At 38.5% G+C, this 23376-nt stretch overlaps 1 protein-coding gene across 7 annotated transcripts in view; it reads right to left on the reverse strand.

Annotated features, from left to right (window-relative positions):
- Window positions 1-23376, reverse strand: part of CDC14B (cell division cycle 14B) — a 48199-nt gene that overhangs the window by 16941 nt on the left and 7882 nt on the right. For all 7 annotated transcript variants that reach the window (XM_072859813.1, XM_072859812.1, XM_072859809.1 and 4 more), the window contains exons 2-9: window positions 22944-23037; window positions 21927-22002; window positions 20293-20385; window positions 9517-9593; window positions 4425-4491; window positions 2918-2980; window positions 1912-1999; window positions 1345-1575 (exon numbers count right to left, since the gene is read on the reverse strand). In XM_072859813.1, the coding sequence (XP_072715914.1) occupies window positions 1345-1575; window positions 1912-1999; window positions 2918-2980; window positions 4425-4491; window positions 9517-9593; window positions 20293-20385; window positions 21927-22002; window positions 22944-23037 (789 nt within the window). The remainder of the gene's footprint in view (window positions 1-1344; window positions 1576-1911; window positions 2000-2917; window positions 2981-4424; window positions 4492-9516; window positions 9594-20292; window positions 20386-21926; window positions 22003-22943; window positions 23038-23376) is intronic.

Genomic DNA, 23376 nt, shown 5'->3' on the forward strand with positions numbered 1-23376 from the left:
GAAAAGACAAATTTTGCAATAAGCAAGTCTGGGTACTAGCTGACACAGGCAAAAAGTACTCCAGAATGAGGAACCTTCTTTGCAATGGCCCTCAAAACAGTTCTATTTACTTTGGGAAACATGAGAAGGAAAGGAGGACAGCCCCAGCTAAGTGGCTCCTCTCCTTGATCACTTGCTGTGTATGTCAGACCACACATCACCTTCTCTCATTTAACAAGCAACTGATCAACACCAGTGTAAAATCTTCAGTAAAGCCCAACAGCCAAGACAACCACACAGCACTTTCCATGCCTTGCCCAGCTTTAAGAACAGGCTACAGCATTCTACTCTTTCTCAAGAGTAAGAGCAGGTTGAGGAACTTAAGGTAGTCTAGACACCATTAGTGTGATAAATACCAAAGAACATCTTAATCTGAATGAAAACAAAGCATTTGTACCACTGATACTCAATATTCAGGCATAATCAATTAAGTGATATGCCCGAATTTACCACCTCAGTGGAGAATAAGAGTATGTACTTGCTTCCCAACAGTCAAGATGAAGTTTTTATCAATTCTTCCACTTCAAAGTATAATCCTGTTAAACATGCAGCAAACGGATCACAGGTGCAGGAATAAAAATGCAGTCTTTGCAGGTCCCAGGCAAACGGGTTAAGAAAAGGCCTTTCTCCTTCAATCACAGCATTATCAGGTACGCTAGTGAGGCAAAGTTTGTGGAGAACAAATGCCTGATAGACTATTAAATATGGTGTGGGAAGGGAAACATAGTCACTCTAGAACCACAGAAAACTGTATCTTTATAGTAGCTGCATCGGGCATGCTCTGAAGATCTTTTCCTCGGCAGTCTAACTCTGGAGGAACTGATATTCAGAGCATGCCCAATGTAGCTAGTATAAAGGGTTTCTGAGGGATTTCTGTGGTTCTGGAAGAACGCTCATACTTTATGAGGAATCTCCTCAAAAAGCTGCATTGATATTTTCAAAAGTTTATGACTTGGTATATTTAACCGTGCATTTTCAGAAAGACCTACAAACCTTGCCAGGACTTCAAATTCCTGCTCAAAAGCACCCTTTGAAAGTGCTAACACTTTCTAGAAGAAAGGGCTGTTAATATTGGCAAGCTCACTTTCCCCAGTCTCATTCTTGGAAACAGCTGGGAAGATTTTTCTGGAACTTAAAAAAATTAGAAGATGAAGTGCAGAACAGAAGCACAGAAAGAATTTGTATGGAAAAGTTGCAGTTTGGCAGAGATGTTAATAACTAGATATAATGGAACTATAGTGCAAAATACCTCAGGAACTGTAACTATAAGCATCACTTGTAATATAAATTTTTTTTACACTATACCTTTGCAATGAACGGCTATAACACCTTCAGCATTTTCACAAATATTTAGAAATGTTTTAACTATAGTATCACTAGGTGTGCTTCCATCAGCAAAGAAGAGGTCGAAATGCTCAAATCCAGCATCTGTAAATCGTTTGGCATCATACAGTTTTTTGTTGAGGCGTATTATAGTGGTGACCTTATGTTTCCTGAAGTATGGGAAATAAGCCTCTGGAGCATGGTGGGGATAGCCTATTTGACACAAGAAGGGGGGAAAAAAAAGAATAGTAAGGCTCAAACTGCAGAAATAAACACAGACTCAAAAACAAGAGATGAAAACACTTTCAAAATAGAACTCATGTTCAACAAAGAAATAGACTAACTGAAAATGGAATTTTAACATAATCACCTAGGTCAGATACAATTAAACCAAGCATTAAAATTTTACTGCCAGGGTTCTTATAAAAGAAAAAGAGCCAAGGAAAAAACACACTGTTTGAGGAACAATTTTTAAAGCTCGTTCTTACTGATAACAATCAATTAAGAAAGCAGTGGGCTTGTGTCCCCCACCTCCTTTTTTAAGCATACCATTTTCAATTTTACTTCTTGAATGAGGTCCACTGAAGGCAATGAATTTGTTTGGTATTATCCAGTTAAAATCTCCATTTTCTGCTCTCTGTCAAGAGAAAATGCTTGGTTTATCATTATCCCTGTATTTTCAGGCTTTTCCTTATTGTTTCAAAATACATGCTAGACAGTGATGTACAATTTTTGCCAACGGAAGTTATGTTAGTTGCCTGCTTTCTGTTCCATCGGGAGGATGCCAGATGCTCTCAACCTCACTTTTCTTGCCTGTGTTCTCCTCTTTCTAAATTACAGTTTTAGAACAACACAACTGATGCCCTTCAGATGAAGGGAAACTTCCAATTTTTATTTTTTTATAGGTTTCTAAATTATGACCTTGGCCTTATCTCTGTTCATAATTTAAATAATGATTTTTTAGATTCTAAGAACACTTAATTTTCTCTTTACAGATAACTGGAAGCTTTGCACTTCTGAGACTGCATATAGTCAAGCGTTGCAGTCCTTCACTGTCACAACCATTTCCCACGCCCCAAAGTGAATTTTATAGGCTTGGAGTTCCCCAGCCCTGTTTTCCTTCTTTACCTCAAAGAGTGTTATACCTTTGCCATGTGTTCACAGACACATACTTTAATTGCTCTCCAGAATTCACTTAGACTTGGACTCGTATGCCCTCGAGTTTCTCATCAAGACTGCTCAAGAATATGCATGATCTCTAAAAGGTGGCCAAATTCCCACTCCCCTATCATCTTCCAGGGCTTTAGTAATAATGGAAAGAAGTATTTATTTCCATTTTGGTTTCTGCTTCCCCCCCCATGTTTGAGGCTGACTATGCTTAAATCTGAATTTTAATATTCTCTCTCTGACCACACACCTTTATTTAACAATCAAAGTTTAAAGAGACAAAACAGAAATGGAACCTAATACTACCAAAAAAATAGCACATATTATAAATAATCCTCTTAACATTAGTAACAGCAAACAAATCAGAAGATTGATACTGAACACTTACTTCATAATGCTCATATTCGTTTACATCAAATGTATCGAAATCCAGGAAACCATAGTGCAAAGCCTAAAATTCAGAATACAGTTTTTAACAATGAGAACATCTTTTCGATGAGGACAGTTTATCACTCTCTTAGGTTACTGAAAACCCCTTAACACCTGTTCTACTGTTTCAGAGAGATTTCTTCATATATTTGAAAAAATGCAGATCAACTCAGTCTTGGTTCAAAACCGATTTGTAAATTTTAATATAAGTGAAGTTAGACAAACAAATACACTCTTTTCTGTTTTCATCGAATCACTACAAAATTCCAGACTACAGAAGCATTCAGTCTTTTTATTACTACTAGTAGTACAAAATAAAAAAGAGAAAAATAACTAGCAAAAATTATCTATTGAAATTATGAGTACATTCTAAAGTCTGCATTCAAGGATTGCAAGTATTTTTGTGCACGAATGCTATTCGCTCTCATTATGATGCTAATATCTTCATTGGTTTAAAATTGTTTGCAGACACGCAGTCCTAAGCAGACACTAGTGTGGTCCCCGACATCCCATAATTATCCACAACCATTATATTTAATACTGTATAAAAAATGTAATCACTTGGGTAACTGGCAGTTTACACACTTGTTAAATCAGGAAGCACAAACACAGATAACCCCGTATCTCCAGATATTTAAAATACTACATTCTAATCTCCTCTTTCACTGCATAATCTTCTGTAGTTTTCCTTGCTGCTCACCAGTACTAAGAATAGCAATTCACCACTCTTGGCATACAAGCAGCCAATGCCAAAACATCCAAAAAAGCTGAAAATCACAAATCTGTGAGAAGCTGGCTTAATCAGTAAAAACACCAGTATTTGGCAGAGACACCCATAATACAAAAGACAGTAGTAGCGTGGAGAGCTGCGGAATTCCCCATTTCACTACTCATACAGACTAAAAAGAATGCATGTAAATTCCCCTGTCCTTCAATGCCACATTACTTCACCACTGTATCGCTATAAAACACCACATTATGATAATTTGTAGTTAAAAAAAAAAAGCACCTGCCTCCTAATATTTGTTCTATTTGCATTACTAAAGCAAAACTTGAAGTCATTAGCACATGCTGCAAATGCCTAAAAAGTATCACTAACCAACTCAAAACCACTTTCAAAGGCTATATTCAGCCTAAAATGTAACACCAGGGGGGCATATAATAAACCTATCACAGAACTCTTAGGGATTAGAGGTGTGAATGACTGTCCTGAAAAATTACATGAATAAAACTCAAAACTCCCTCTTTAAAATCTTCACTAGTTGATTATATAAGGTATTGGTTGATGTCTATGGATGCTGTATCTAGAAGTTTTGCTACAATGAATAATACATAATAAACTAGGCAACAATCAGAAAATCTGCTACTGCAAAGCTCTAATTGTATCCTAGATTCCTAAGCTGCCTTTTTCTGCTGGGTGATATTTAGCTGACTTTTTGCAATACGTAAAATATTGTTTTACTCACCTTGTTTATTGCATGAAAACAGTCCAGCAATGTCAGATGAAAACTGCAAGTACCAAAGGAAGCATCCCTGTAAAATATGATGACCCAAATGGTAAAATTATCTCTTTTTAATCCAAGTGAAAACAATTGAAGAATTTCTCTAAAACACCTTTAAGAAATTGCTTTAAGATAATTACTATTATAGTGAAATAATTATGTTAAATTATTACTTCATTTCCCCCACCTTGCATCTTACAATAATAACAAAACATAAAATAAGTTACGTTAACAGATGATCCAAGAGTAAGATTACTCCAGTTATAGTTTTGGTAAAGCTGACATGTTCAATTTCTGACGTGAACATTGAAACTGGCATGTTTCAGTGTTTATGTCAACAAAGAACAGACAAGACAAACTCCTTGTGGCAAAAGCTAATGCCTAAATTAGTACCATATTCTAACATACACTTTTAGAACATTTTCTTCTGAAGTACACTTTCAAAAAAGTCAAATTTTAATACATTGCAAATATTTTCTTCAAACTCAATTTAAAAGAAAAAAGATGCTGCACACATGCATTCTACGTATGCGTGAACAGCATCTTCTTAGTAAAACCGTCGACCCACATTTGTGTAGATATATTAAAAGACTTTCCTTAAGATGCATAAAATAGTTTATACTTAAACATGAGGAGAAACTGGTTTTCACTAAAACCCCTTCTTTCAACTACAGTTTTTAAAATTCTGTTGATCCAAGAATGGCATCTTCTTAGTATGTGGCCATTATTAGATTCCATAAGCACTGTAGAGTAAGCATTCTACAGGAATACTATAGTCCAAGTCAAAAAATAAATTTAAACTGAACTGACATCAAAGAATATTATGTCTTGTCAGAACACCTTCTTTTGAGACCATGTAGCACTCATCAGCAGAGAATCATTAATGTTTCAAAAAAATAAAAATATATCATGTTCAAATTCAACTGAGAGGAGGAAGAACTTCTGAAGAACCTGGATGACTGCCTCTGCAATTTGTTTGTATCCTTTTCCTCCCTAATGAATCAGTGTGAAAGGTGGGGAAAAAAAACAGCAGGAGAAAGAAATAACAGAGCCCCATTCAGGTAAAAGAGAGGACAGGTAATGGTGACATTGTAGTGGGAGTTTGTTAGGCCACCTGACCAGGAAGAACAAGTGGATCAGGCTCTCTACAGACACATAGGAGCAGCCTCACATTTGCAGACCCTCGTCCTCATGGGAACTTCAACCACTGTGATACCTGTTGGAGGGACAACACAGCAGGACATAAGCAATCCAGGAAGTTCCTGCAATAACTGGTGGCAACTTCCTCCTCCAAGTGATACAGCAGCCAACGAGGAACAGTCCTCTGCTGGACATCATACTCGCCAACAAGGAGGTGTTCATTGGGAATGTGAAAGTCAAAGGCAGCCTTGGTTGCAGTGACTATGAGATGGTGGAGTTCAAGATCCTGAGGGCAGGGAGGAGGGTGAAAAGCAAGCTGACAACCCTGGACTTCAGGAGAGCAGACTTTGGCCTCTTCAAAGATCTGCTTGGAAGAGACTGATGGGATAAGGCCCTGGAAGGAAGAGGGGCCCAAGAAAGCTGGTTAATGTTCAGGGATCACCCCCTTCAAGCTTAAGAGCAGTCCATCCCAATGAATATGAAGCAGGCAAAAATGCCAGGAGGCCTGCGTGGATGAACAAGGAACTCCTGGCGAAACTCAAACACAAAAAGGAAGCATACAGAGGGTGGAAGCAAGGACAGGTAACCTGGGAGGAATATAGAGACACTGTCCAAGCATCCAGGGATGAAGTTAGGAAAGTTAAAGCCCAAATGGAATTGACTCTGGCCAGGGATGTCAAAGAAAACATGAAGGGCTTCTATAAGTACATAGGTGACAAAAGGAGGACTAGGGAAGATGTGGGCCCATTGCTCAGTGAGACAAGGGGACCTGGTTACACAGGACATGGAAAAGGCTGAGGTACTGACTATCTTCTTTGCCTCAGTCTTTACTAGCAAGACCAGCCTTCAGGAATCCCAGGTCCTAGAAACCAGGGGGAAAGGCTGGTGTAAAGAAGATTTACTGTTGGTGGAAGAGGATCAGGTCAGGAAATACTTCTGCAAATGGGACATACCTAGGTCCATGGGCCCTGATGGGAGGCACCCATGAGTGCTGAGGGAGTTGGTTGATGTCATTGTAAGGCCACTCTCAACAATCTCTGATCAATCATGGCAACTGGGAGAAATGCCTGAAGACTGGAGGAAAGCACATGTCATCCTCAACTTCAAGAAGGGCAAGAAAGAATCCCCAGGGAACTACAGGTCAGTCAGCATCACCTCAATCCCCAGAGACGTGATGGAGCAGCTAATCCTGGAAACCATTTCCAGGCATATTAAGGACAAGAAAATCATAAGGAGTAGTCCGCATGGATTCACCAAGGCAACATCATGCTTGACCAATTTGATAAACCTCTACAATGAAATGACTGGCCTGGTAGATGCGGGGAAAGTAGGGGATATTGTCTACCTGAACTTCAGTAAGGCCTTTGACATTGTCTCCATAAGATCTTCATAGACAAGCTAGTGATGTGTAGGCTGGTCGAGCAGACAGGTGGACTGAAAACTGGCTGAATGGCCTAGCCCAAAGGGCGGTGGTCAGTAGCACAAAGTCTAGTTGGAGGCTAGGAACTAGCAGTGTACTCTAGGGGTCAATACTGCATTTGATCCTGTTCAACATCTTCATTAATGATATGGATGAAGGGGCAGAGAGTTCCCTCAGCAAGTTTGCTGATGACACAGAACTGGGAGGAGTGGCTGATACGCCAGAGAGTTTTGCTGCCATCCAGAAGAACCTTGACAGGCTGGAGAAATGGGCTGACAGAAGCCTCATGAAGTTCAACAAGGAGAAGTGTAAAGTCCTGCACCTGGGGAGGACGACCCCAGGCACCAGTACAGCCCGAGGGCTGCCCAGCTGGATAACAGCTTTGCAGAACAGGACCTGGGGCTCCTGGTGGACACCAAGTTGAACACAAGTCAGCTATGTGCCCTGTGACAAAGAAGGCTAATGGTATCCTGGACCACATTAGACAAAGTATTGCCAGCAGGTCGAGGGCAGTGATCCTTCCTGTCTCCTCAGCACTGGTGAGGCCACACCTGGAGTACTGTGCCCAGTTCTGGGCTCCTCAGTGCAAGAGAGGTATGGACATACTGGAGAGAGTCCAGCAAAGGGCCACAAAGATGATTAAGGGACTGCAGCGTCTCATATAGAAGGAAAGGCTGAGAGAGCTGGGACTGTTCAGCCTGGAGAAGAGAAGGCTCAGGGGGGAGCCCTGAGGAGCCTTATCAATGTATATAAAAACGTGAAGGCAGAGTGCAAAGAAGACAGAGCCAGGCTCTTTTCAGTGGTGCTCAGTGACAGGACCAGAGACAATGGGCACAAACTGAAACACAGGAGGTTCCCTCTGAACATCAGGAACCATTTTTTCACTCTGAGTGCGACCGAGCACTGGAACAGGTTGCCCTGAGATGCTGTGGAGTCTCCATCCTTGGAGACATTCAAAAGTCATCTGGACGTGGTCCTGGGCAACCGGCTCTAGGTGGTCCTGCTTGAGCACGGATGTTGGACCAGATGACCTGCAGAGGTCCCTTCCAACATCACTGTGATTCTGTGATTCTATAAGTGAAAAAAGAAACTCTTTGCATCCTACTAACAAAAGGTTTTGTGTTGATAATGACCCTAAGTAGCAACTACCTGACTGACTTTTTATTATTCTATGGGAAAGTACTGCTTTTTGCAGAGATGAAGATCTTAAATGAACCAAGCCCAGACCAACATCTCAGTTGATCATTAACGTAATTTGAATTCCTCTATTTGCACCAGGTTTAGTTGCACTAGTAAACTCAAGAAAATCGTAAAGTTTGCAGATGCTTCAGTAGACTGTATTCTTTATCCCAGAGGCTGGACATGTCTTCAGAAGTCAGCTCTCAGTAAGTCTAATTATATAACACATCTTTGCATTTCTTTCAGTAGTGCTGTTGAAGTGATGGTCTGGGAATTGGGGCAGGGTATATGACCTGAGTGAAAAGCCACTACCTCCATCACCCACATACACCTTTATATTTAGAAACAAACCTTACAGTCTTCCCAAGGATGACTTTTGTTCTTCTGGGAATATAAATATGGAATTTCAAAGTGAGAAATGGGATGATGGAAATATGCAAATAAAGAGAGGTGCTACTACACCATTATACTGTGGTGGTGGCAGGGGGGAAGTAATAGAAATTCAAATCATCAAAAGCCCACCTCTTGGCAAGAGAGCTAGAAAACACAAACAAGCAAGGACTGAATTAATCACCCATAACAATATATTTGCACAGTAAACTTGCCTCCTAAAAAGTTTTTTGGACATTCTTTTCTGCATATTCTGGCAGCCAATGGAACGTGAGTTTAGTTCAAGTTTTAGAAACTCTTGTTTGGAAGAAATTAAGAAGTTGTTCCTCTGCATGATGTATCGACTTTATTTGCTACATTAAGCAGCACAGCATATACTACAAAGAGAACTCTGTGGTCTGAAACAGCTAGGATTACATTTCCTCAGGGTCAAGCAACCATGAACCAATGGTTTTACACATTTCCTCATTGGTAAAAATAAATACTTTAAAGTTACACTAAATCATATGAGGTTAGCTAGCATTCTTTATGCACAAAACAGTATTTGTGGGTTGCTGCATACATTCGACAAGTGGGAAAAATGGAGTGCTAAAAGTATTACAAGCCATTTGTGATGAATGACAGATATTTTGATACGTTTAACTGTCAACTACTGGTGCAAAACCAGACTGCCAAGTGCAAAGGAACGTAGATCAAAAAGCTCAACAAGAGTGCATACAAAGCAGCGTGGCTCCTTCACCTTCTGTCAGTACGCTTCAGTATCAGCTGCTAAAACCCCTGTTCAGCAGTCTGCACTTAAAGCTCAGGCAGTGAATGTGTCACGTGTTAAAACTTCAGCAAACCCCCCCCCCCAAATCAGTACTGATAAATGCCATATTCTTCTTCAAAATATCAAGGTACAGAAAGTTCCAACAACTTGTTATTTACCTGAAAGGAAGATATGAAATGTTTCCAGCCAATATAAGCCTGTACACGTCTTCTGGGGATTCTCTCAGGTATATTACCTATTTTTGTGGAAAAGACAGAAAATAAAATAAAAATATTATTTTAAGATTGATATTAATAACTTCAAGTTATTTGCTTACTACAGAAGGCATAATTAATTATCACAGAGCTCAGAAGTGCTGGGAAAGAGTGGCATCAAGAACAAATGCATGCAAATGTGAACAATAAAACCAACACAAACAATATATAATACCTAGAGGAATATATATTTTTAAACAAAATTTATAGATTTGTGCAGGAGTTGTTCAACTATAGGCTACAGTGAAAAAGCTTCTGTCCATCTGGATTCTTCCATGTTTCTGCTGGACCAATTTGTAGATTTTTTTTTTTTTTTAATTAAGCTTTTAAGATGTAACTCAAAACACAAAAACCCACGGAGATATCAGCAAAGCTATGACTCATCTGGTCTACAAAACAGTGTGTACACTCAGCAGACAAGATTAAAACAGTAATTCATGTATGTTTTGATTTTCCTACAGCAGTACATTTGTGTTATTCCAAATCCTGTACTTCCTCCTTTGCACTGGTGAGGCAGTATCCAGTAACTAAATCCAGATGCCATAAAGGAAAAAAAAAAAAAAGAAATCTGTAGCTTCAGAAGCAAAATCCTAAGAACAGAATGAAGTAACATACTTGAAGCACTAAGTATCAAACTTTCTACTGTCAAAAACACTCAGAAAAGAATTCACAAAGGACCAACTCATGACAAATATCCATATGGTCTTCCACCATGACATGCCTGATCCCCCTTGGATAGCCTCTAACCCGAAGGTGTCCTTAAAGCATATTGTAAAACTCCTCTTTTATGCAAATCACATCTTCCAATACCATCAAACACCATCCCCAGCACGGCCAGGAGATAACAACTTTTAATAACAACCTGTCATTAACAGGTCAATATTCAGTAATTTCAAGTTAATACTTTCTCTTTAACACTGCATTAACTCAGCTTTAAGACACTACAGAAAGTTATTTTTTCATTAATGTTCAATAAAATTATGTACATCTCTTATATTAATGACCTTTTTCCTTAGAGGTTTTGTGAAAGTAAGACTCCTAATGAGTATTAATTAAACATCCCCCAAAAATCTAAGTGTGGCATTTTTGTTTTCTGTTGCTTTTGACATTTTTTTCTTTTTAAAGTTGGCATTGCCTTTCAAATGTCTTTGATGCTGCTGCAAAGCCAGTTTGAACAAATGGCTTAACATACCTTCAACATCCTCTCTCTCTCTCTCTCACACACACACGCTCTCTCTTATTCTTGTGAGGTGAGAATGGGAGGTGGAACAGATGTTGCTAAAAAAAACCCAAAAAACCCAGTTTGAAACATATCCTAAACAGACAGCTAAAACATACATGGCAACAGGTGACCCCTTTCATTTTTCCTCTGATTTGATTACTGTGTTAAGTATTTTCTGAGCGTTCTTTCTGTGCAATTAGCAAAACCAAAGAAAAAAAATCTGCCTTGTTTAAGTAGTTTAGTTAAGTAATGAAAACTGCATGTTTTGTGTGTGTGTGTGTGTGTGTGCTTTCACTGGGGAGGGGTAAGTGACTTTTGCATTTGTATTTGCAAGCATACACCTGGAATAGAAAAGAGACTTAAAAAGCCCCCAATATATCATTGAATAGCTGCTCCTCAGATGCCAGAGTTCACTTTCTGTTCTGCAGACATATTCACTGCCTGAATTTGATATAAAGGTTATGTTCCAAGAAATTTCAAGTTGTGGGCTTTAATACAGTCATACTTTGCATCTTGCAGCACAGTGAATACATATTGCTAGCAACCATATAAATCTAGCACTGCTTGCTTATCGAGAGCCTGCTCCAGAAAAACTTACAAACCGGAGACATGAAATGGCATGAGCAAACAGAAGGTAATTAAAGAGCAGAATCAGAGTTTGTAGCCAGACATGAGTCACCTGGAAAAAACTTGGGATTCAGTGCTGTAAGGCTGGCTAATATACAGAGAGTACTACTTGTACAACAGGCAAATAGAAATGCAGCTAATACTAGCTAATCCTGGAAGCACATGTTGCTCAGAAAGACCAAGGATTTCTCCTGTATCTCAGCTGAGCTTTTACCAGCTTCTTAAAGAAAACAAGCTTCAATGGAGAAGCATTTGTTTGCAAGTGTAACAGCGGCAAGAGGCAAGTTTTTTCCATAACGTTAAGTGTTGTATTAAAATAAGTCTAAATAACATTACAGTATACTGAAACATGTTAGTTCTTAAGCACAGATCCAACTTCTGAAATTACATCACCAGTGAAGTTGCTGAAACACCATTTTAACATACATGCACATGTGTATGGACTTTCCTTAACATAGTTATATGAACACTTGCTACATACAAGGACACTTAAAAAAGCCAACCTGATTTTGACACAAAAACCCAATGACTACCATCGTTTAGTACGTACAAAAAGCACACTGCAAGAAGATGGCATTTTTCAATGTGGACAAGCTACAAAGCAGAAATAGGCAGTACTTCCTGTACAATGGAAGCAACATACAGTATATTCACTGAAGAAGGAAGCTCTTCGAGTTGGACTTCTCAGAATTTTCTGAAGCAAGGAGAGATCCTGCTACACTTCAGCTGTGACACTACTACACACACAAGATACGACGTGAACAGTTGCAGAGACAGCAGTTGATGAAATAGTCAGATGGTATTCTCAGTGAAAAGTGGCTTACAAAAAAAATTAGGTTAGCATGAGGATATCTGGACAGGTGCAATGGTGGAGTGCTTCAAGAGGGAAGAATGACATTCAGTCTCTGCACAGAATGGGAAAGACCATAAACAGATACTTACTTCACAAGGAAAGTATCCTGGCAGTAACACAACACAAGAAGCTGTGACAGTCAAAGTGGAAACAGGATCAGTTTCTGCCACAGCTTAAGACCATAAGAGAGCACCCAGCTGGAAATCTTGGATGCAAGCAAGTCTGGATGGAGGCTGAACACGGGTGAGCCTGGGTTCAGGTTGTGGGTGAACCAAATTCCAGATATGGAAACAGGTAAGACGGAAGAAGTTAGGGAAGGAGCAGCAAAGCCTGGGGAAGCAGCAGATGTCAAGGCAGCACAGGCCAAATCTGCATTAGGAAGTAGTGTGCACCAGCAGAAATGGATCTGTAGACTGAGAGACAGCACTGAAGATCTGACATCTGCACTATCCAATTCCAGCAGCTTTTAAACTTAACAGCTTGTGCTAGTCTGGTCCTGTGGACTTAAAACCCATGACCTGTTGGGATTGCTCCTAGATTGCTCTGTGAAGTGAACCAAAATGCAGTGAACAGGATTTAAGGAAAGATTCACTTCAAAAACATACTCCTGACACAAACTGAAACCGTAATATAGTTATATATATATAGTTATATATATATTTTACATATTTTATTATATATAACTATATTATATTATATATAACTATTATATAGTTATATTGTATAGTTATATAGTTATATTATATTATATATAAATATTATATAGTTATATATAACTATATAATACTGCTTCTGACCAGGAGGAGGCCACTAAAGCCTTGAAGGTGAACAATTTCATTGGAATGATGTGGGTGAACAAAGGACTAAAGAAAGTCAGTAAATGAGAGACAGAAAGTAAAAGTGATCAGAGAGACCTGTAGTAGACATAAGTATTGAAAGAGAGAAGGACTTTTTAAGGCAGTAAGCAGAACTGAAGTTTCAGAAAAGAAGAGAATGGAAATGCTGGTCTGATGAGTAACAAAACAAAGATATATTTTTAAATTCATAAGGTATTTGCTGGGGGAAGGAGGGGAAATGGGAAAAGACATAATCTCCAGAAATCAAAATATGCAACAGCTGAAACCAGTTTGTCCAGATGTTGATTATAAGTCATGTTTCTGCCGTGCTTTCTAAGATGACAGAAACTTTCACAAAGTTGTTTTCTTAAGTTAATGCCAATAAAGTAGCCAACAAGAAGGACTATTAAAATGATGAAAAATATTAAAATAAATTTCAAGCAATTATATTAACTGTTATTTAGCAGAAGCATGCATTTTCTGGGATAGTTTTTGTCCATTCTTGTACATACAAATGGAGAAAAGTCTATTAGAATTTTACATTGATTTCTCAAGGGACTCCTTTCCTGCAGGTTAGGCAAATATTAAAAAAAACCCCAGCTTTTTAAAAAAACTTAGAAAATTCAGCAGACTTGAAACAAATCATCCACAAGTACAGTTGCATCACTTTTAGAATTTTCCTACAATCCTATGGAAGTGCAGATGGGTGTACGTACGTACGTACGTACGTACACACACACACACACACACGCACACGCACAAAAAAAATACCCATGGAAAAACTCTTAAAATCCTTTACAAATCTCTTACTTAAGTACCTTCCAGGGAAATTGTTACAATAAGGAACTGACATCTTTCAAGCCAAAATAACATACTGTTTTATCACACTGTGTAATCACTTGTGTACCAACAATTTAGAAATTTGCTTTCTTTATGCATACAAAAAAAAAAAATCCTACTTAACTTCAAAATACAGCCAGAAATTTGTGATGAGCAGTTGAACCATTAACATTGCTCTAATCATCCTTTTCATTTAGGACATCTGTTTCTAATTAAGGGACTGCAGGCAGCTCTGTGAATGGTCAAGAACCATCCAAGCGTTGAGTACTGGGAAAGGTGCACTCAAGCACTGCTCCTGCCAACACTGCTGAGTAGTCAAACAGCTGCTATAATGTTCACTGAATGAAATAGAAGGGCTTGCAGGACTCGGCGACCCAGTCTTTATTTATGAGCATTTAAAATCACCATAGAATGAGAGTTCTTTTAGCAAGCCATGTTATTGTCTGATTCATATTAGTGTTTTCAAACCAACCCTATTTTTTAAACAAAGGTTTCCTTGATTAGTGTTACAATCATGAAAATGGTATTCACAATAGGATGAAAAGTATTCCTGGTAGAAAAGGAAAGGAGGCTGTGGTTGAAAAATGCATCTTAATCTTCAATACATGGGATTGCCAAGTGAAATAGTAATGCTGCATGCAAGACAAAACATGTTTGATAATAATCGTCTATGACATAACTTGTTGCTTTTTCAGGAAAATTAAATAGGATATTTAAATATGCTGTACTGTTAGAAACTGTATCAACTCAAGTCTGTAAATAGCACTTTAAATTCAGGTCTATGATGTGCTTAGTGTAATCAAGTTTATCCACCTGCTCACCCTTAACTGCGAAATCTACTTAAGGTTGCTACCTAAATCACACATTTTACCAACCACACTGACTTAAAAGCAAGAAAATAATGAGATGATTCATTTTAAACTGCTTACAAGCAAATTTCGTGTGATACAACTATGTTCCAAAAATGTCACTCACCCAAAATAGCCTGAACTGCTGTAAACTGCAAATAATCACAGCCCGCCCATTCTGAATTAATACAAATAACTACTGTGTGTGACCAGACTCAAACACAAGCTCACACACATGCGTCATGTTACTATAACTTAAAAGTATTAAATATTATTTTATTTCATTAGAACCTCCATTGGATATACTAGTCAGTTAATATGTTAAATTTTCTAGCAATATTCCTTAGAAGAAAAGGTTAAATATAGCAAAATTAAAACAGAAATATATTAGAATAAAAAGCTTCCTGTATGGACTTGTGGTGTACCGAAGAAATGCACACATGGCCAACAGTCCCTTCATTAGCAGAAACAGTCATTAAGTGGATAAAAGTGGCACAGAGGGAATAACTGCCTGTCTCTGGCAACTCTCTTTGTTCATCATAAACAAAAGCAAAAAACCTCCAATTACCTTTTAAACAGTGGAGGGGAGGTATAGAAAACCCCCCTGGGAACTGACCGGGCTGGGCACATCAGTGACAGCACTTCATGACAGCTAAGAAAGCAAGCTAGTACTATAGTGAGGGACCCCAAAGAGCAACCCTTCTTCTCCTATGGAGACAAGCAGTCTGGTAAGAACATTGTGAGGAAGAACCTAGTACAAACAGCAGGAAAATCTGCCATCATGAAGACTAATCACAATTTCCCAAATACAGTTCAGAGAAGGTAGCTTTTTAGAGGACACAAACACAGAAAGCCAAAAAGACTCGAGGCAACTTTTGCTCAAATGAAAGGCCAGTACTTTGCCCATCTCATCTCTGCCACTTGCTTGTCAAGCACAAGCACCTCTCACCAAAACGCAGCTGAGGGTAAACATGGTTTACCCACCTGTAATTTGAGCGCTGCTGTAGTTACCCATTTACCACCACTCAGCCTGGACTACTACTCAAACAGGTTTGCCTGCGTTCCCACAGCTTAGACAGAGATAATTCTGCAAATGCCACGGTAGGAACAGAGCAGTTCAACATCACACAGACGGGTGCTAATTGCTTCTGTAACCTCCAGCTTCTACCCAGCATTAGGCCCACAGCTAGAAAGGACACTAACAAATTGAAAAGGCAAAAAAACAGTACTACGGATCAGAACGGATGAAGGAAACGCTGCTTACCCTGAAGAAAGAAGATGAGAAAATAGACAAAGTACAGAGATGAGTCCTGGAGAAGGTGACCTGAATTACAGCAGTTCATGGGGCGGTACCCTCGGAGGGTCACCCTCCAAGTACATTATTAGTGCCAGGCCTGAGAAAAAAAACACTGTTACTAAGTTAATGCAGCCAAAGGGAGAGGGGGGAGCTTGGGAATTGGGTGGACAGAACACAGAGGGTACATTTTCTTTCTTAATATAGAAGGAGCAATGATGAAAGAAGCAGACTTTCCTCACCCACAGCCAAGTCCTGGCGAAAATCAAGAGAAGCCACTGTAGAGATCAACTCAGAAGATCACTGCTGCTTTGGTAGAGTGGTAAGGCCTGAACAGTGCAGATAGCTTCCAAGGAAAAGCAATTTTTCTTTAAAAGGTGAAGAACAAAGGTTTTTTTTCCCCCCTCCCTTCTTTCCCCTCACCCCCTCCACCCAAATAAAGCGTAAACATTCAACCCCAACACACCGAATTCTGGCTACCCTTTGTGTGGCTGAATGTGCCAAATTTATGCTAATCTACACAGAAGAATATTATTCCCATTATGCAGTATATCATCTGTAAAAATGAAACAGAATACAGAATTAAAATAGATGGAAGATGAACAATAAAGCGATTAAGATCTAAATTGTTAAGATTTAGTCTAAAAAATCATATTTTATTCTAAAACTACATATATAACAATATATTTGAAAACTTTGTTCTTCACTTTTAAGGCCATGTTATACTGAAGAGCCCTGTAGCTTGAGTTACGCTGTGCTGTCACATCAAAGTACACCTGGAAGGAAGCAGCAGATGTGGGAGGGGGGAGAAAGAAGTGTGTAGCCTGGAGAGTTCAGAAACTATCTCCACTGAAGAGGAAAGAAAGACAAGTTAGATGAAGGGGAGGGGGGGAAACATTAAAACACACCAACTGTGAAGAAAAGACTGCGAACAGACTTTGCTTGTAAACCAGAACACTAACAGCTGCCCTTACGCTTCACCACAGTTAATGAAGACTTTCATAATTGCCTTAGTAGTCAAAATGAGCATATCCTCACATCATATATATACACACACATATATATTTAAACAAAAGATGTTGAATGATAAACCATGCTAATGTATCCCAGTTCCTTTAAGCAGAAGTTAAATAATATTCGGTTTAAGAATACAAATTTAAGGTCAACAAGCCCTTAAAATGATAGGCTTGGAAGTTGCTAGCATAAAAATATTGAATGTTTTTGAGGACATACAAGTTCCAGAGGAGAACTAGTTATATACAGTTCATTATAGTTTTATAGTTAAAATGTGACTGTGTTTAAGAAAAAGAGAACAAAACCAGAAAGCACACACACTTACTGTGTCTGTGCTATTCCTGAAAACCTGGCAGCCTGTTATTCCTAAGAAGTAACTTAAAGCTCCTGCACCTATGGAGCACCTTGCACCCAAAACTAAGCTTAAATTATCAAAGGCCTTACAACACATGCAGGCAAGTACTATTTTCACAGCTAACTCTGCGAAGGCTACTTTCCCTTTCTACCTCCTCGCTCTTCCCACCTGAACTCCTCCAACCTGATGCATTGCCACACAGTTCCTCAACCTAAGGTAAACTGTTGAAATGGGAACCCACCACGAAACTGAAAAACCAAAATCAGACAAGAAACCACATTCAATGCACAGAAAACAAAATACAGTGGCAACCTACCACTTACACTGTAAGGGATCAGAAATAAATGATGATACTCAGTTCAAGAAGAGAAGAGCATTACCAACAGGACATGGTCTGATTAACTAAAACTACAGAAAAGCTTCTTAAAGTTTTGACCAATAGCTGGATGGATCCTTCTTCATCAAAAAGCAAAGCATGTTGAAGAAGTAGGTGGATGCTTAAGCCTACACGTTTTAAATAAAGAAGGCCTCAATATATTTCCTTTCAATCAGGAAATATGCTTGTAGACATATATTTATCATGCATTCTGAACAGATCCTATACCATTGCTCGCCCCATAGAGAACAATCCAATTCTCCCTGCAGAAAGTAGAAACGTGGGACGTGTACATTTAAACACTTCAGCAGTGAGTGCTGTAATTAAGCCTGCCTCTTCATGAAAGATCATCAAAGGGCACCAGGGAAAAAAAGTAAGCCTCATGGGCACAGTCTTTCGTCTGTGATCTTCCTTCACTGGAATTCCTCCCACATCAATCTGGGAAGAAACTGTACCCTACTTTAGAGAAAAAGCAGTATCAAAGCCAAAGTCTGTTGCACTGGAAAAAAAATTGGCATCCAGCTAGAGCTACCTCACCATCTAGGACTAGCGATTACACAAGACAGACAGGCCCCCATTCAAGGAGGGGACGATACTCACATAGTGCTTCACTTTGCCATGGGAGTTTAAGGGAAACCGCCAAAATATTCAGCTTGTACAATGCAATAACCAAAGCACAAGTCTCTGAACTCTGAAAATTACCAGTGGTTTTGACCAGCCTCTTTCTGCCATATGCTAGCTGTCTGCAACTAGCCCCCCCGCACACATTGGCTAGTCAGTCATGATCTTGTGTCATACTTCAGCTGGATCTGCGTTAGCATCCTTTCTGTACTCTGCAGCTCCCACCTCCTTCACTTGCAGTTCTTGGAAGCAAAAACTGCCCACTCCTCTCTCCAACAGCCTCCATTTTTAATTACCGTGCTTTGGACTGTCATAATCCATACATATTAATCTTAGAGTTTTATTCAAGTCTGTTCAAGCATTCCCCTTCAACTCCATGTTGTTACTGCAACATGGCAGGGTTACTGGATGATCAGAAATAAGATTTGTGTTAGGTTTTTTGTATCCTTTTACATAGTCAACCACAGTATTTTCATATTAGATTGTTTTGCCATTAGTTAATTTTCCGTACTGTGGATTCTGCTCAAAATGTCAGCTGCTGTGCTGCACAATACTACTACATATATTCAGAACAAAAGTTTAGGGAAAAACAAAACTCACTTCCTTCCAAATAATGGCTGATAGCTGAAGCCAGTCCCCTCTCACTTTCTGGGCCTCCTTTATGATCAAGTCACTAGGAAGAAGTAGTTTTCCTAAAAGCTGCAGCTGTTTTGTCAATGTAACTGCAAACAAGTTCAGTAACTCCTGTTGTGAGTTTTCACGTGGTTTAAAAAGACAAAGGTCTACAGCAACATTCCTAAGCACCGGTGTTTCAAACACCAAGAGCGACATATTTTGAAATCGTTCTTAATTTGTAATAAGTACTGTAGAAGACAACAAAGAAACCCTGGGGAGCAGGAAATGGACCTCCTGCACAATGCAGAGAGGCAGCAAGGAGACTGCCAGCATCACAGCAAGTACTGTATAGCCTTGCAGCTAATAAGTAGGAATGACCTAAGGCTACATGAACTTTGACACCTCAAATCTCCAACATCAAAAAATGCATAGGTTCTCACTTCATTTTATTATCAGTAAACAAAAGACATGGTTACAATCAAGGTGTGTTACAAGTCAAAGCAGAACATGAATATGGTACATTGCATCTTTCATTCTGAAGCATTCAGCATTTTATTGCTTGACTACACTTTTGTGTACCAAACACATGCAGTTGTGATGTAAAGCCAGTCATTTTCCGCTCTGCAGTCAGGGGCCTGGCTCAGTACATTTCCAGCCACCTTGTATATTCCCAGGCTTTATATCAGCTCTAAGCCTACCACATGATCTCACTCCTTCTCCTAGGTTAACTGAAGAGATCACCTTACATTAGAAAAGAAGCAGCTGGGTATATTTAGATGTGCATGCAATGGGAAATGATATACTGTACTTTGTGGAAGATAATATTTCTCTATTTTAAAAAAGGAAAAAGTGTGTGTAGGTGGGGGAAAGGAAAAACATCAAGAAGCAGTCATTTTTTCTAAATGAAAATATTCATAAAGTTTTTTTTTCAGTGGTGCTTTTATTTCTTAGCAGCACAGATTGCAGTAGAGATGAAAAAAAACAAAACCACACAACTCCATTCACATACCTGCTAGACTTTAAAAACTGTCTTAGTATGTGGTACCTTACTATAAAATACATTAGTAGGAAGATTATTCAAGAGAAAATAATTGGTTTTATCTTGCTGTTTTAAAAATTGAGTATGAAAAAATGAACACATTTAGCAAGCTGATGTAATGTAAAAATTTAAATACTTACTGCGTAGGAGCCTATGAGGAATGCAGCATTTGCTTGTTTTTTCTGATCGAAGCCAGTATAATGAATTATTTTCTTCCTTATCAATGAAAATGACTGTATCAAGAAATGAACAAGATTATGATTTTGCATTTTAGACTCTTCATGCCTTTTTTTATAAAACTAGAGGAATGCAAGGGTCTGTTCACCTACTTTCAGCCACCTGTATTCAGAGGACCAAATATAGCGTAGACTAGTCCCTGAACAGCTTTGAAAGACTCTGTTGCATCCCCACCTAATTGTTCCAGTATTTTTCCCAGTATCCAGCCTAAATAATTTTTGATACGAATTACAGTAATCTTTCTTTTTCTCCTTAAATGCATTTAGTATTTCTGACCTCAAGCCCTATGTAACAGATAGGTGTTTATGAGAAGTAAATACAAAGTGGTATTCTCAAAAATATCACAGGCATGTTAAAGTCACAATAGTTTTTAAAACATAATTTAGACTTTTTTGTTCTTAAAGAAAACCTGACCCTAGATAAATCAACTAGTAGTTGTTTCTAAGGATCAGAACCACTGGAAAATACATGCTTAGATTAAAAATGTTTTAAAAGTATTTCTAAACTTTATCATAAGGAACTTCAAAATTTCATCTCAGCTTGGCATATAGTTTCTCCAATTATCTTAGAAACGGGGTGGAATGGCATCGCCAATAGAAAGGACACTTACGTCTGTGGTGGCAGCAAAAACTATCCCCTAACTGGCCCTTAAAACAAATTGTGATGCGCTTGAAACTGTATACTTTGATCAACTGCTAAGCTATCATAAAATGTCACTATTTAAATAGCAATGTTACTTGCTCAGGTACTATTCAACGCACTCAAGACAAATAAACGCCAGATCACTAGCAGTAGTATGTTCTCAGCAATCCTAACACGCCTCTCCAATATCAAACCCAAGATATTAAAAGGGATTGTAATATAGACTTGTGTTGCTTCAGAGAGCATCCTGTAAACAAAAATCAGAGAATCCTGTCTCCAACAAACCTGTTCATAGTGCTACAGGGACAAAACGAGTCTGAATTATGCAAACTAATACCAGTGACAGACATAAAGGAATAATAAAAAAAACCAACCCTCTGTTAAACTATAATATTCTGCATACTTCCCAGTTTTCACAGTTCAGTGGCAGTTTCAAGATCTAAGCAGTTTTGAAGAGGCAAACTGTGATTCACATTAATGCTAATAAGCTTTTTTATCTGCCTAACAGGTTTTATACTCCAACATCTGTTAGAGGTCAACTAACTTGAAGTCATTCGTGTTAATTAACATAGGAACTCTCTGTTTTAAAGACACTATGCTCTATCAAGAGTCCAATCCTGGAAATTACTGAGCACCCCTCAGAGAAGATAATCTTTTAGGAGCTTAACATTAGTTACTGCCACAGTGGTGCATCTTCTGGATCTTAAAAGTAAGTGGGTTTTCCCTCCTGATCCTCCTCCTCTGTAAATTCACCTTAATAAAATGTAGTGTTCATATTCAAAACTTAGCTGGATTAGGAACCCAGGAAAGCACGCCAAAAAAACACCAACTTTTGGCCCATTTGTTTTTGTTCTTTAAAAAGTCAAGAATAGTGAACAAAAAAACCAAGTGTTACCTTTAATTTCTTATTTAACTTGCAGCAGTATCTGTAGACCATTGCCAGATTGAGTGGTCCAAAGTCTGCATAGAAGCTGGTAGGAGAAATGGGAAAAATTGTACATGACCTCTGTAAATGCCTTTTCTTTTAATCAGATACACAAAGCAAGGAGTAATTATATATATGTGATATATGTGCCTCATTTTAAAAACAAGAATGCCTTCTTACATATATACTGTTTTGTTGGGGGAAACAGTTTTGTCATCTTCAAACAGGGACTAAAACTTTTTTCTTTGTTTTCCACATACCACCGCTTGAAAACAAACTGGAATACTCAAGGCTTGAAAAATTCTCACTACTGTTATCACTCTGTGACACCAGTTTAGAACCTCTATTTTAAGAGCAACCCAAAAGTTCTACTTCAAAAGAAGACAATTAATATTGCTAGAGAAAAGTGAGCACAGAGAATAAAGATTGATTAGTACTTTCAAAAACAGTAAGCACACTCTTGGTCAAAAATATTTTAAAAATTAGCAGCATTCCAGATCACATACAAAGGCATACACTGTTCACTACAGGGGAAATAACATATCCATTGTCAGCTCATAAAGACTTGAATTGATTTTGCCAGTTTCTTTTCTTATTCTAGGAAGTTTAGACATTCCACTTAATACTTGAGCAACCAAAGACATCCCCTTCAGCTTGGCAGTCCAGTGTGCACTTTTGAATATATATAGTTGCATCATGTTCCTGTGTCTTCTAACAAGAATGGGTACAATGAAAGCTTCTGCTTTTAAAAGATTTTTAAGAAATCCTGATGGGAAGCCAAGAAACCATTCCAAGACATATAAATCATCATGGCAGATAAGTCTGAGAGGACCAAACTCGTGTAATTAGTTCTATAACAGGAATGTATGTTTCCCTCAGCTACGTTTAAAAACAGAATGTCAATTAGACTGGTTCCTCATTGCTGTTGTTCTGACTAATTTATTTCAATGATCTGTAAAAAACAGGAAAAAATAAATCTGTACTTACTTCTCATATACAAGTTCATCATCTATGCAGAAATAATGAGTATTTGCAGCTCCACTCTTTGGTTTTTGGCAGAGAATGGCAAAATAAAGGCGATCTGAAATGCAAGAAAATTTAAAGCTTTTATAAACACCACACTTTTCTGCTGAAAGTCTGAAGTATTACCTGTCAACAGAACAACTTTAAATGGTTTAAAATGAACCAAATCTCCTTTTAAGTATTACCGAACTAGACATTATTATTTCTCCGGTGTTAAGCAACAAGGCACACAAAGATTGAGGCATTTTGCTCAGCAGTGTTCCCGTAATCCGCAGCTCTTCAGTGTTCTTTCCCAAACAAAGTGTTTCCAGGAAAGCTACCTGTTTGACGACTTTGCAATACAGCAGGAGACCGACTTCCACCCACGCACACAGCAGAGACGCACCCCCTTTTGGCA

This window comes from Ciconia boyciana, chromosome 4 (assembly GCF_034638445.1).
Source record: "Ciconia boyciana chromosome 4, ASM3463844v1, whole genome shotgun sequence".
NCBI lineage: Eukaryota > Metazoa > Chordata > Aves > Ciconiiformes > Ciconiidae > Ciconia > Ciconia boyciana.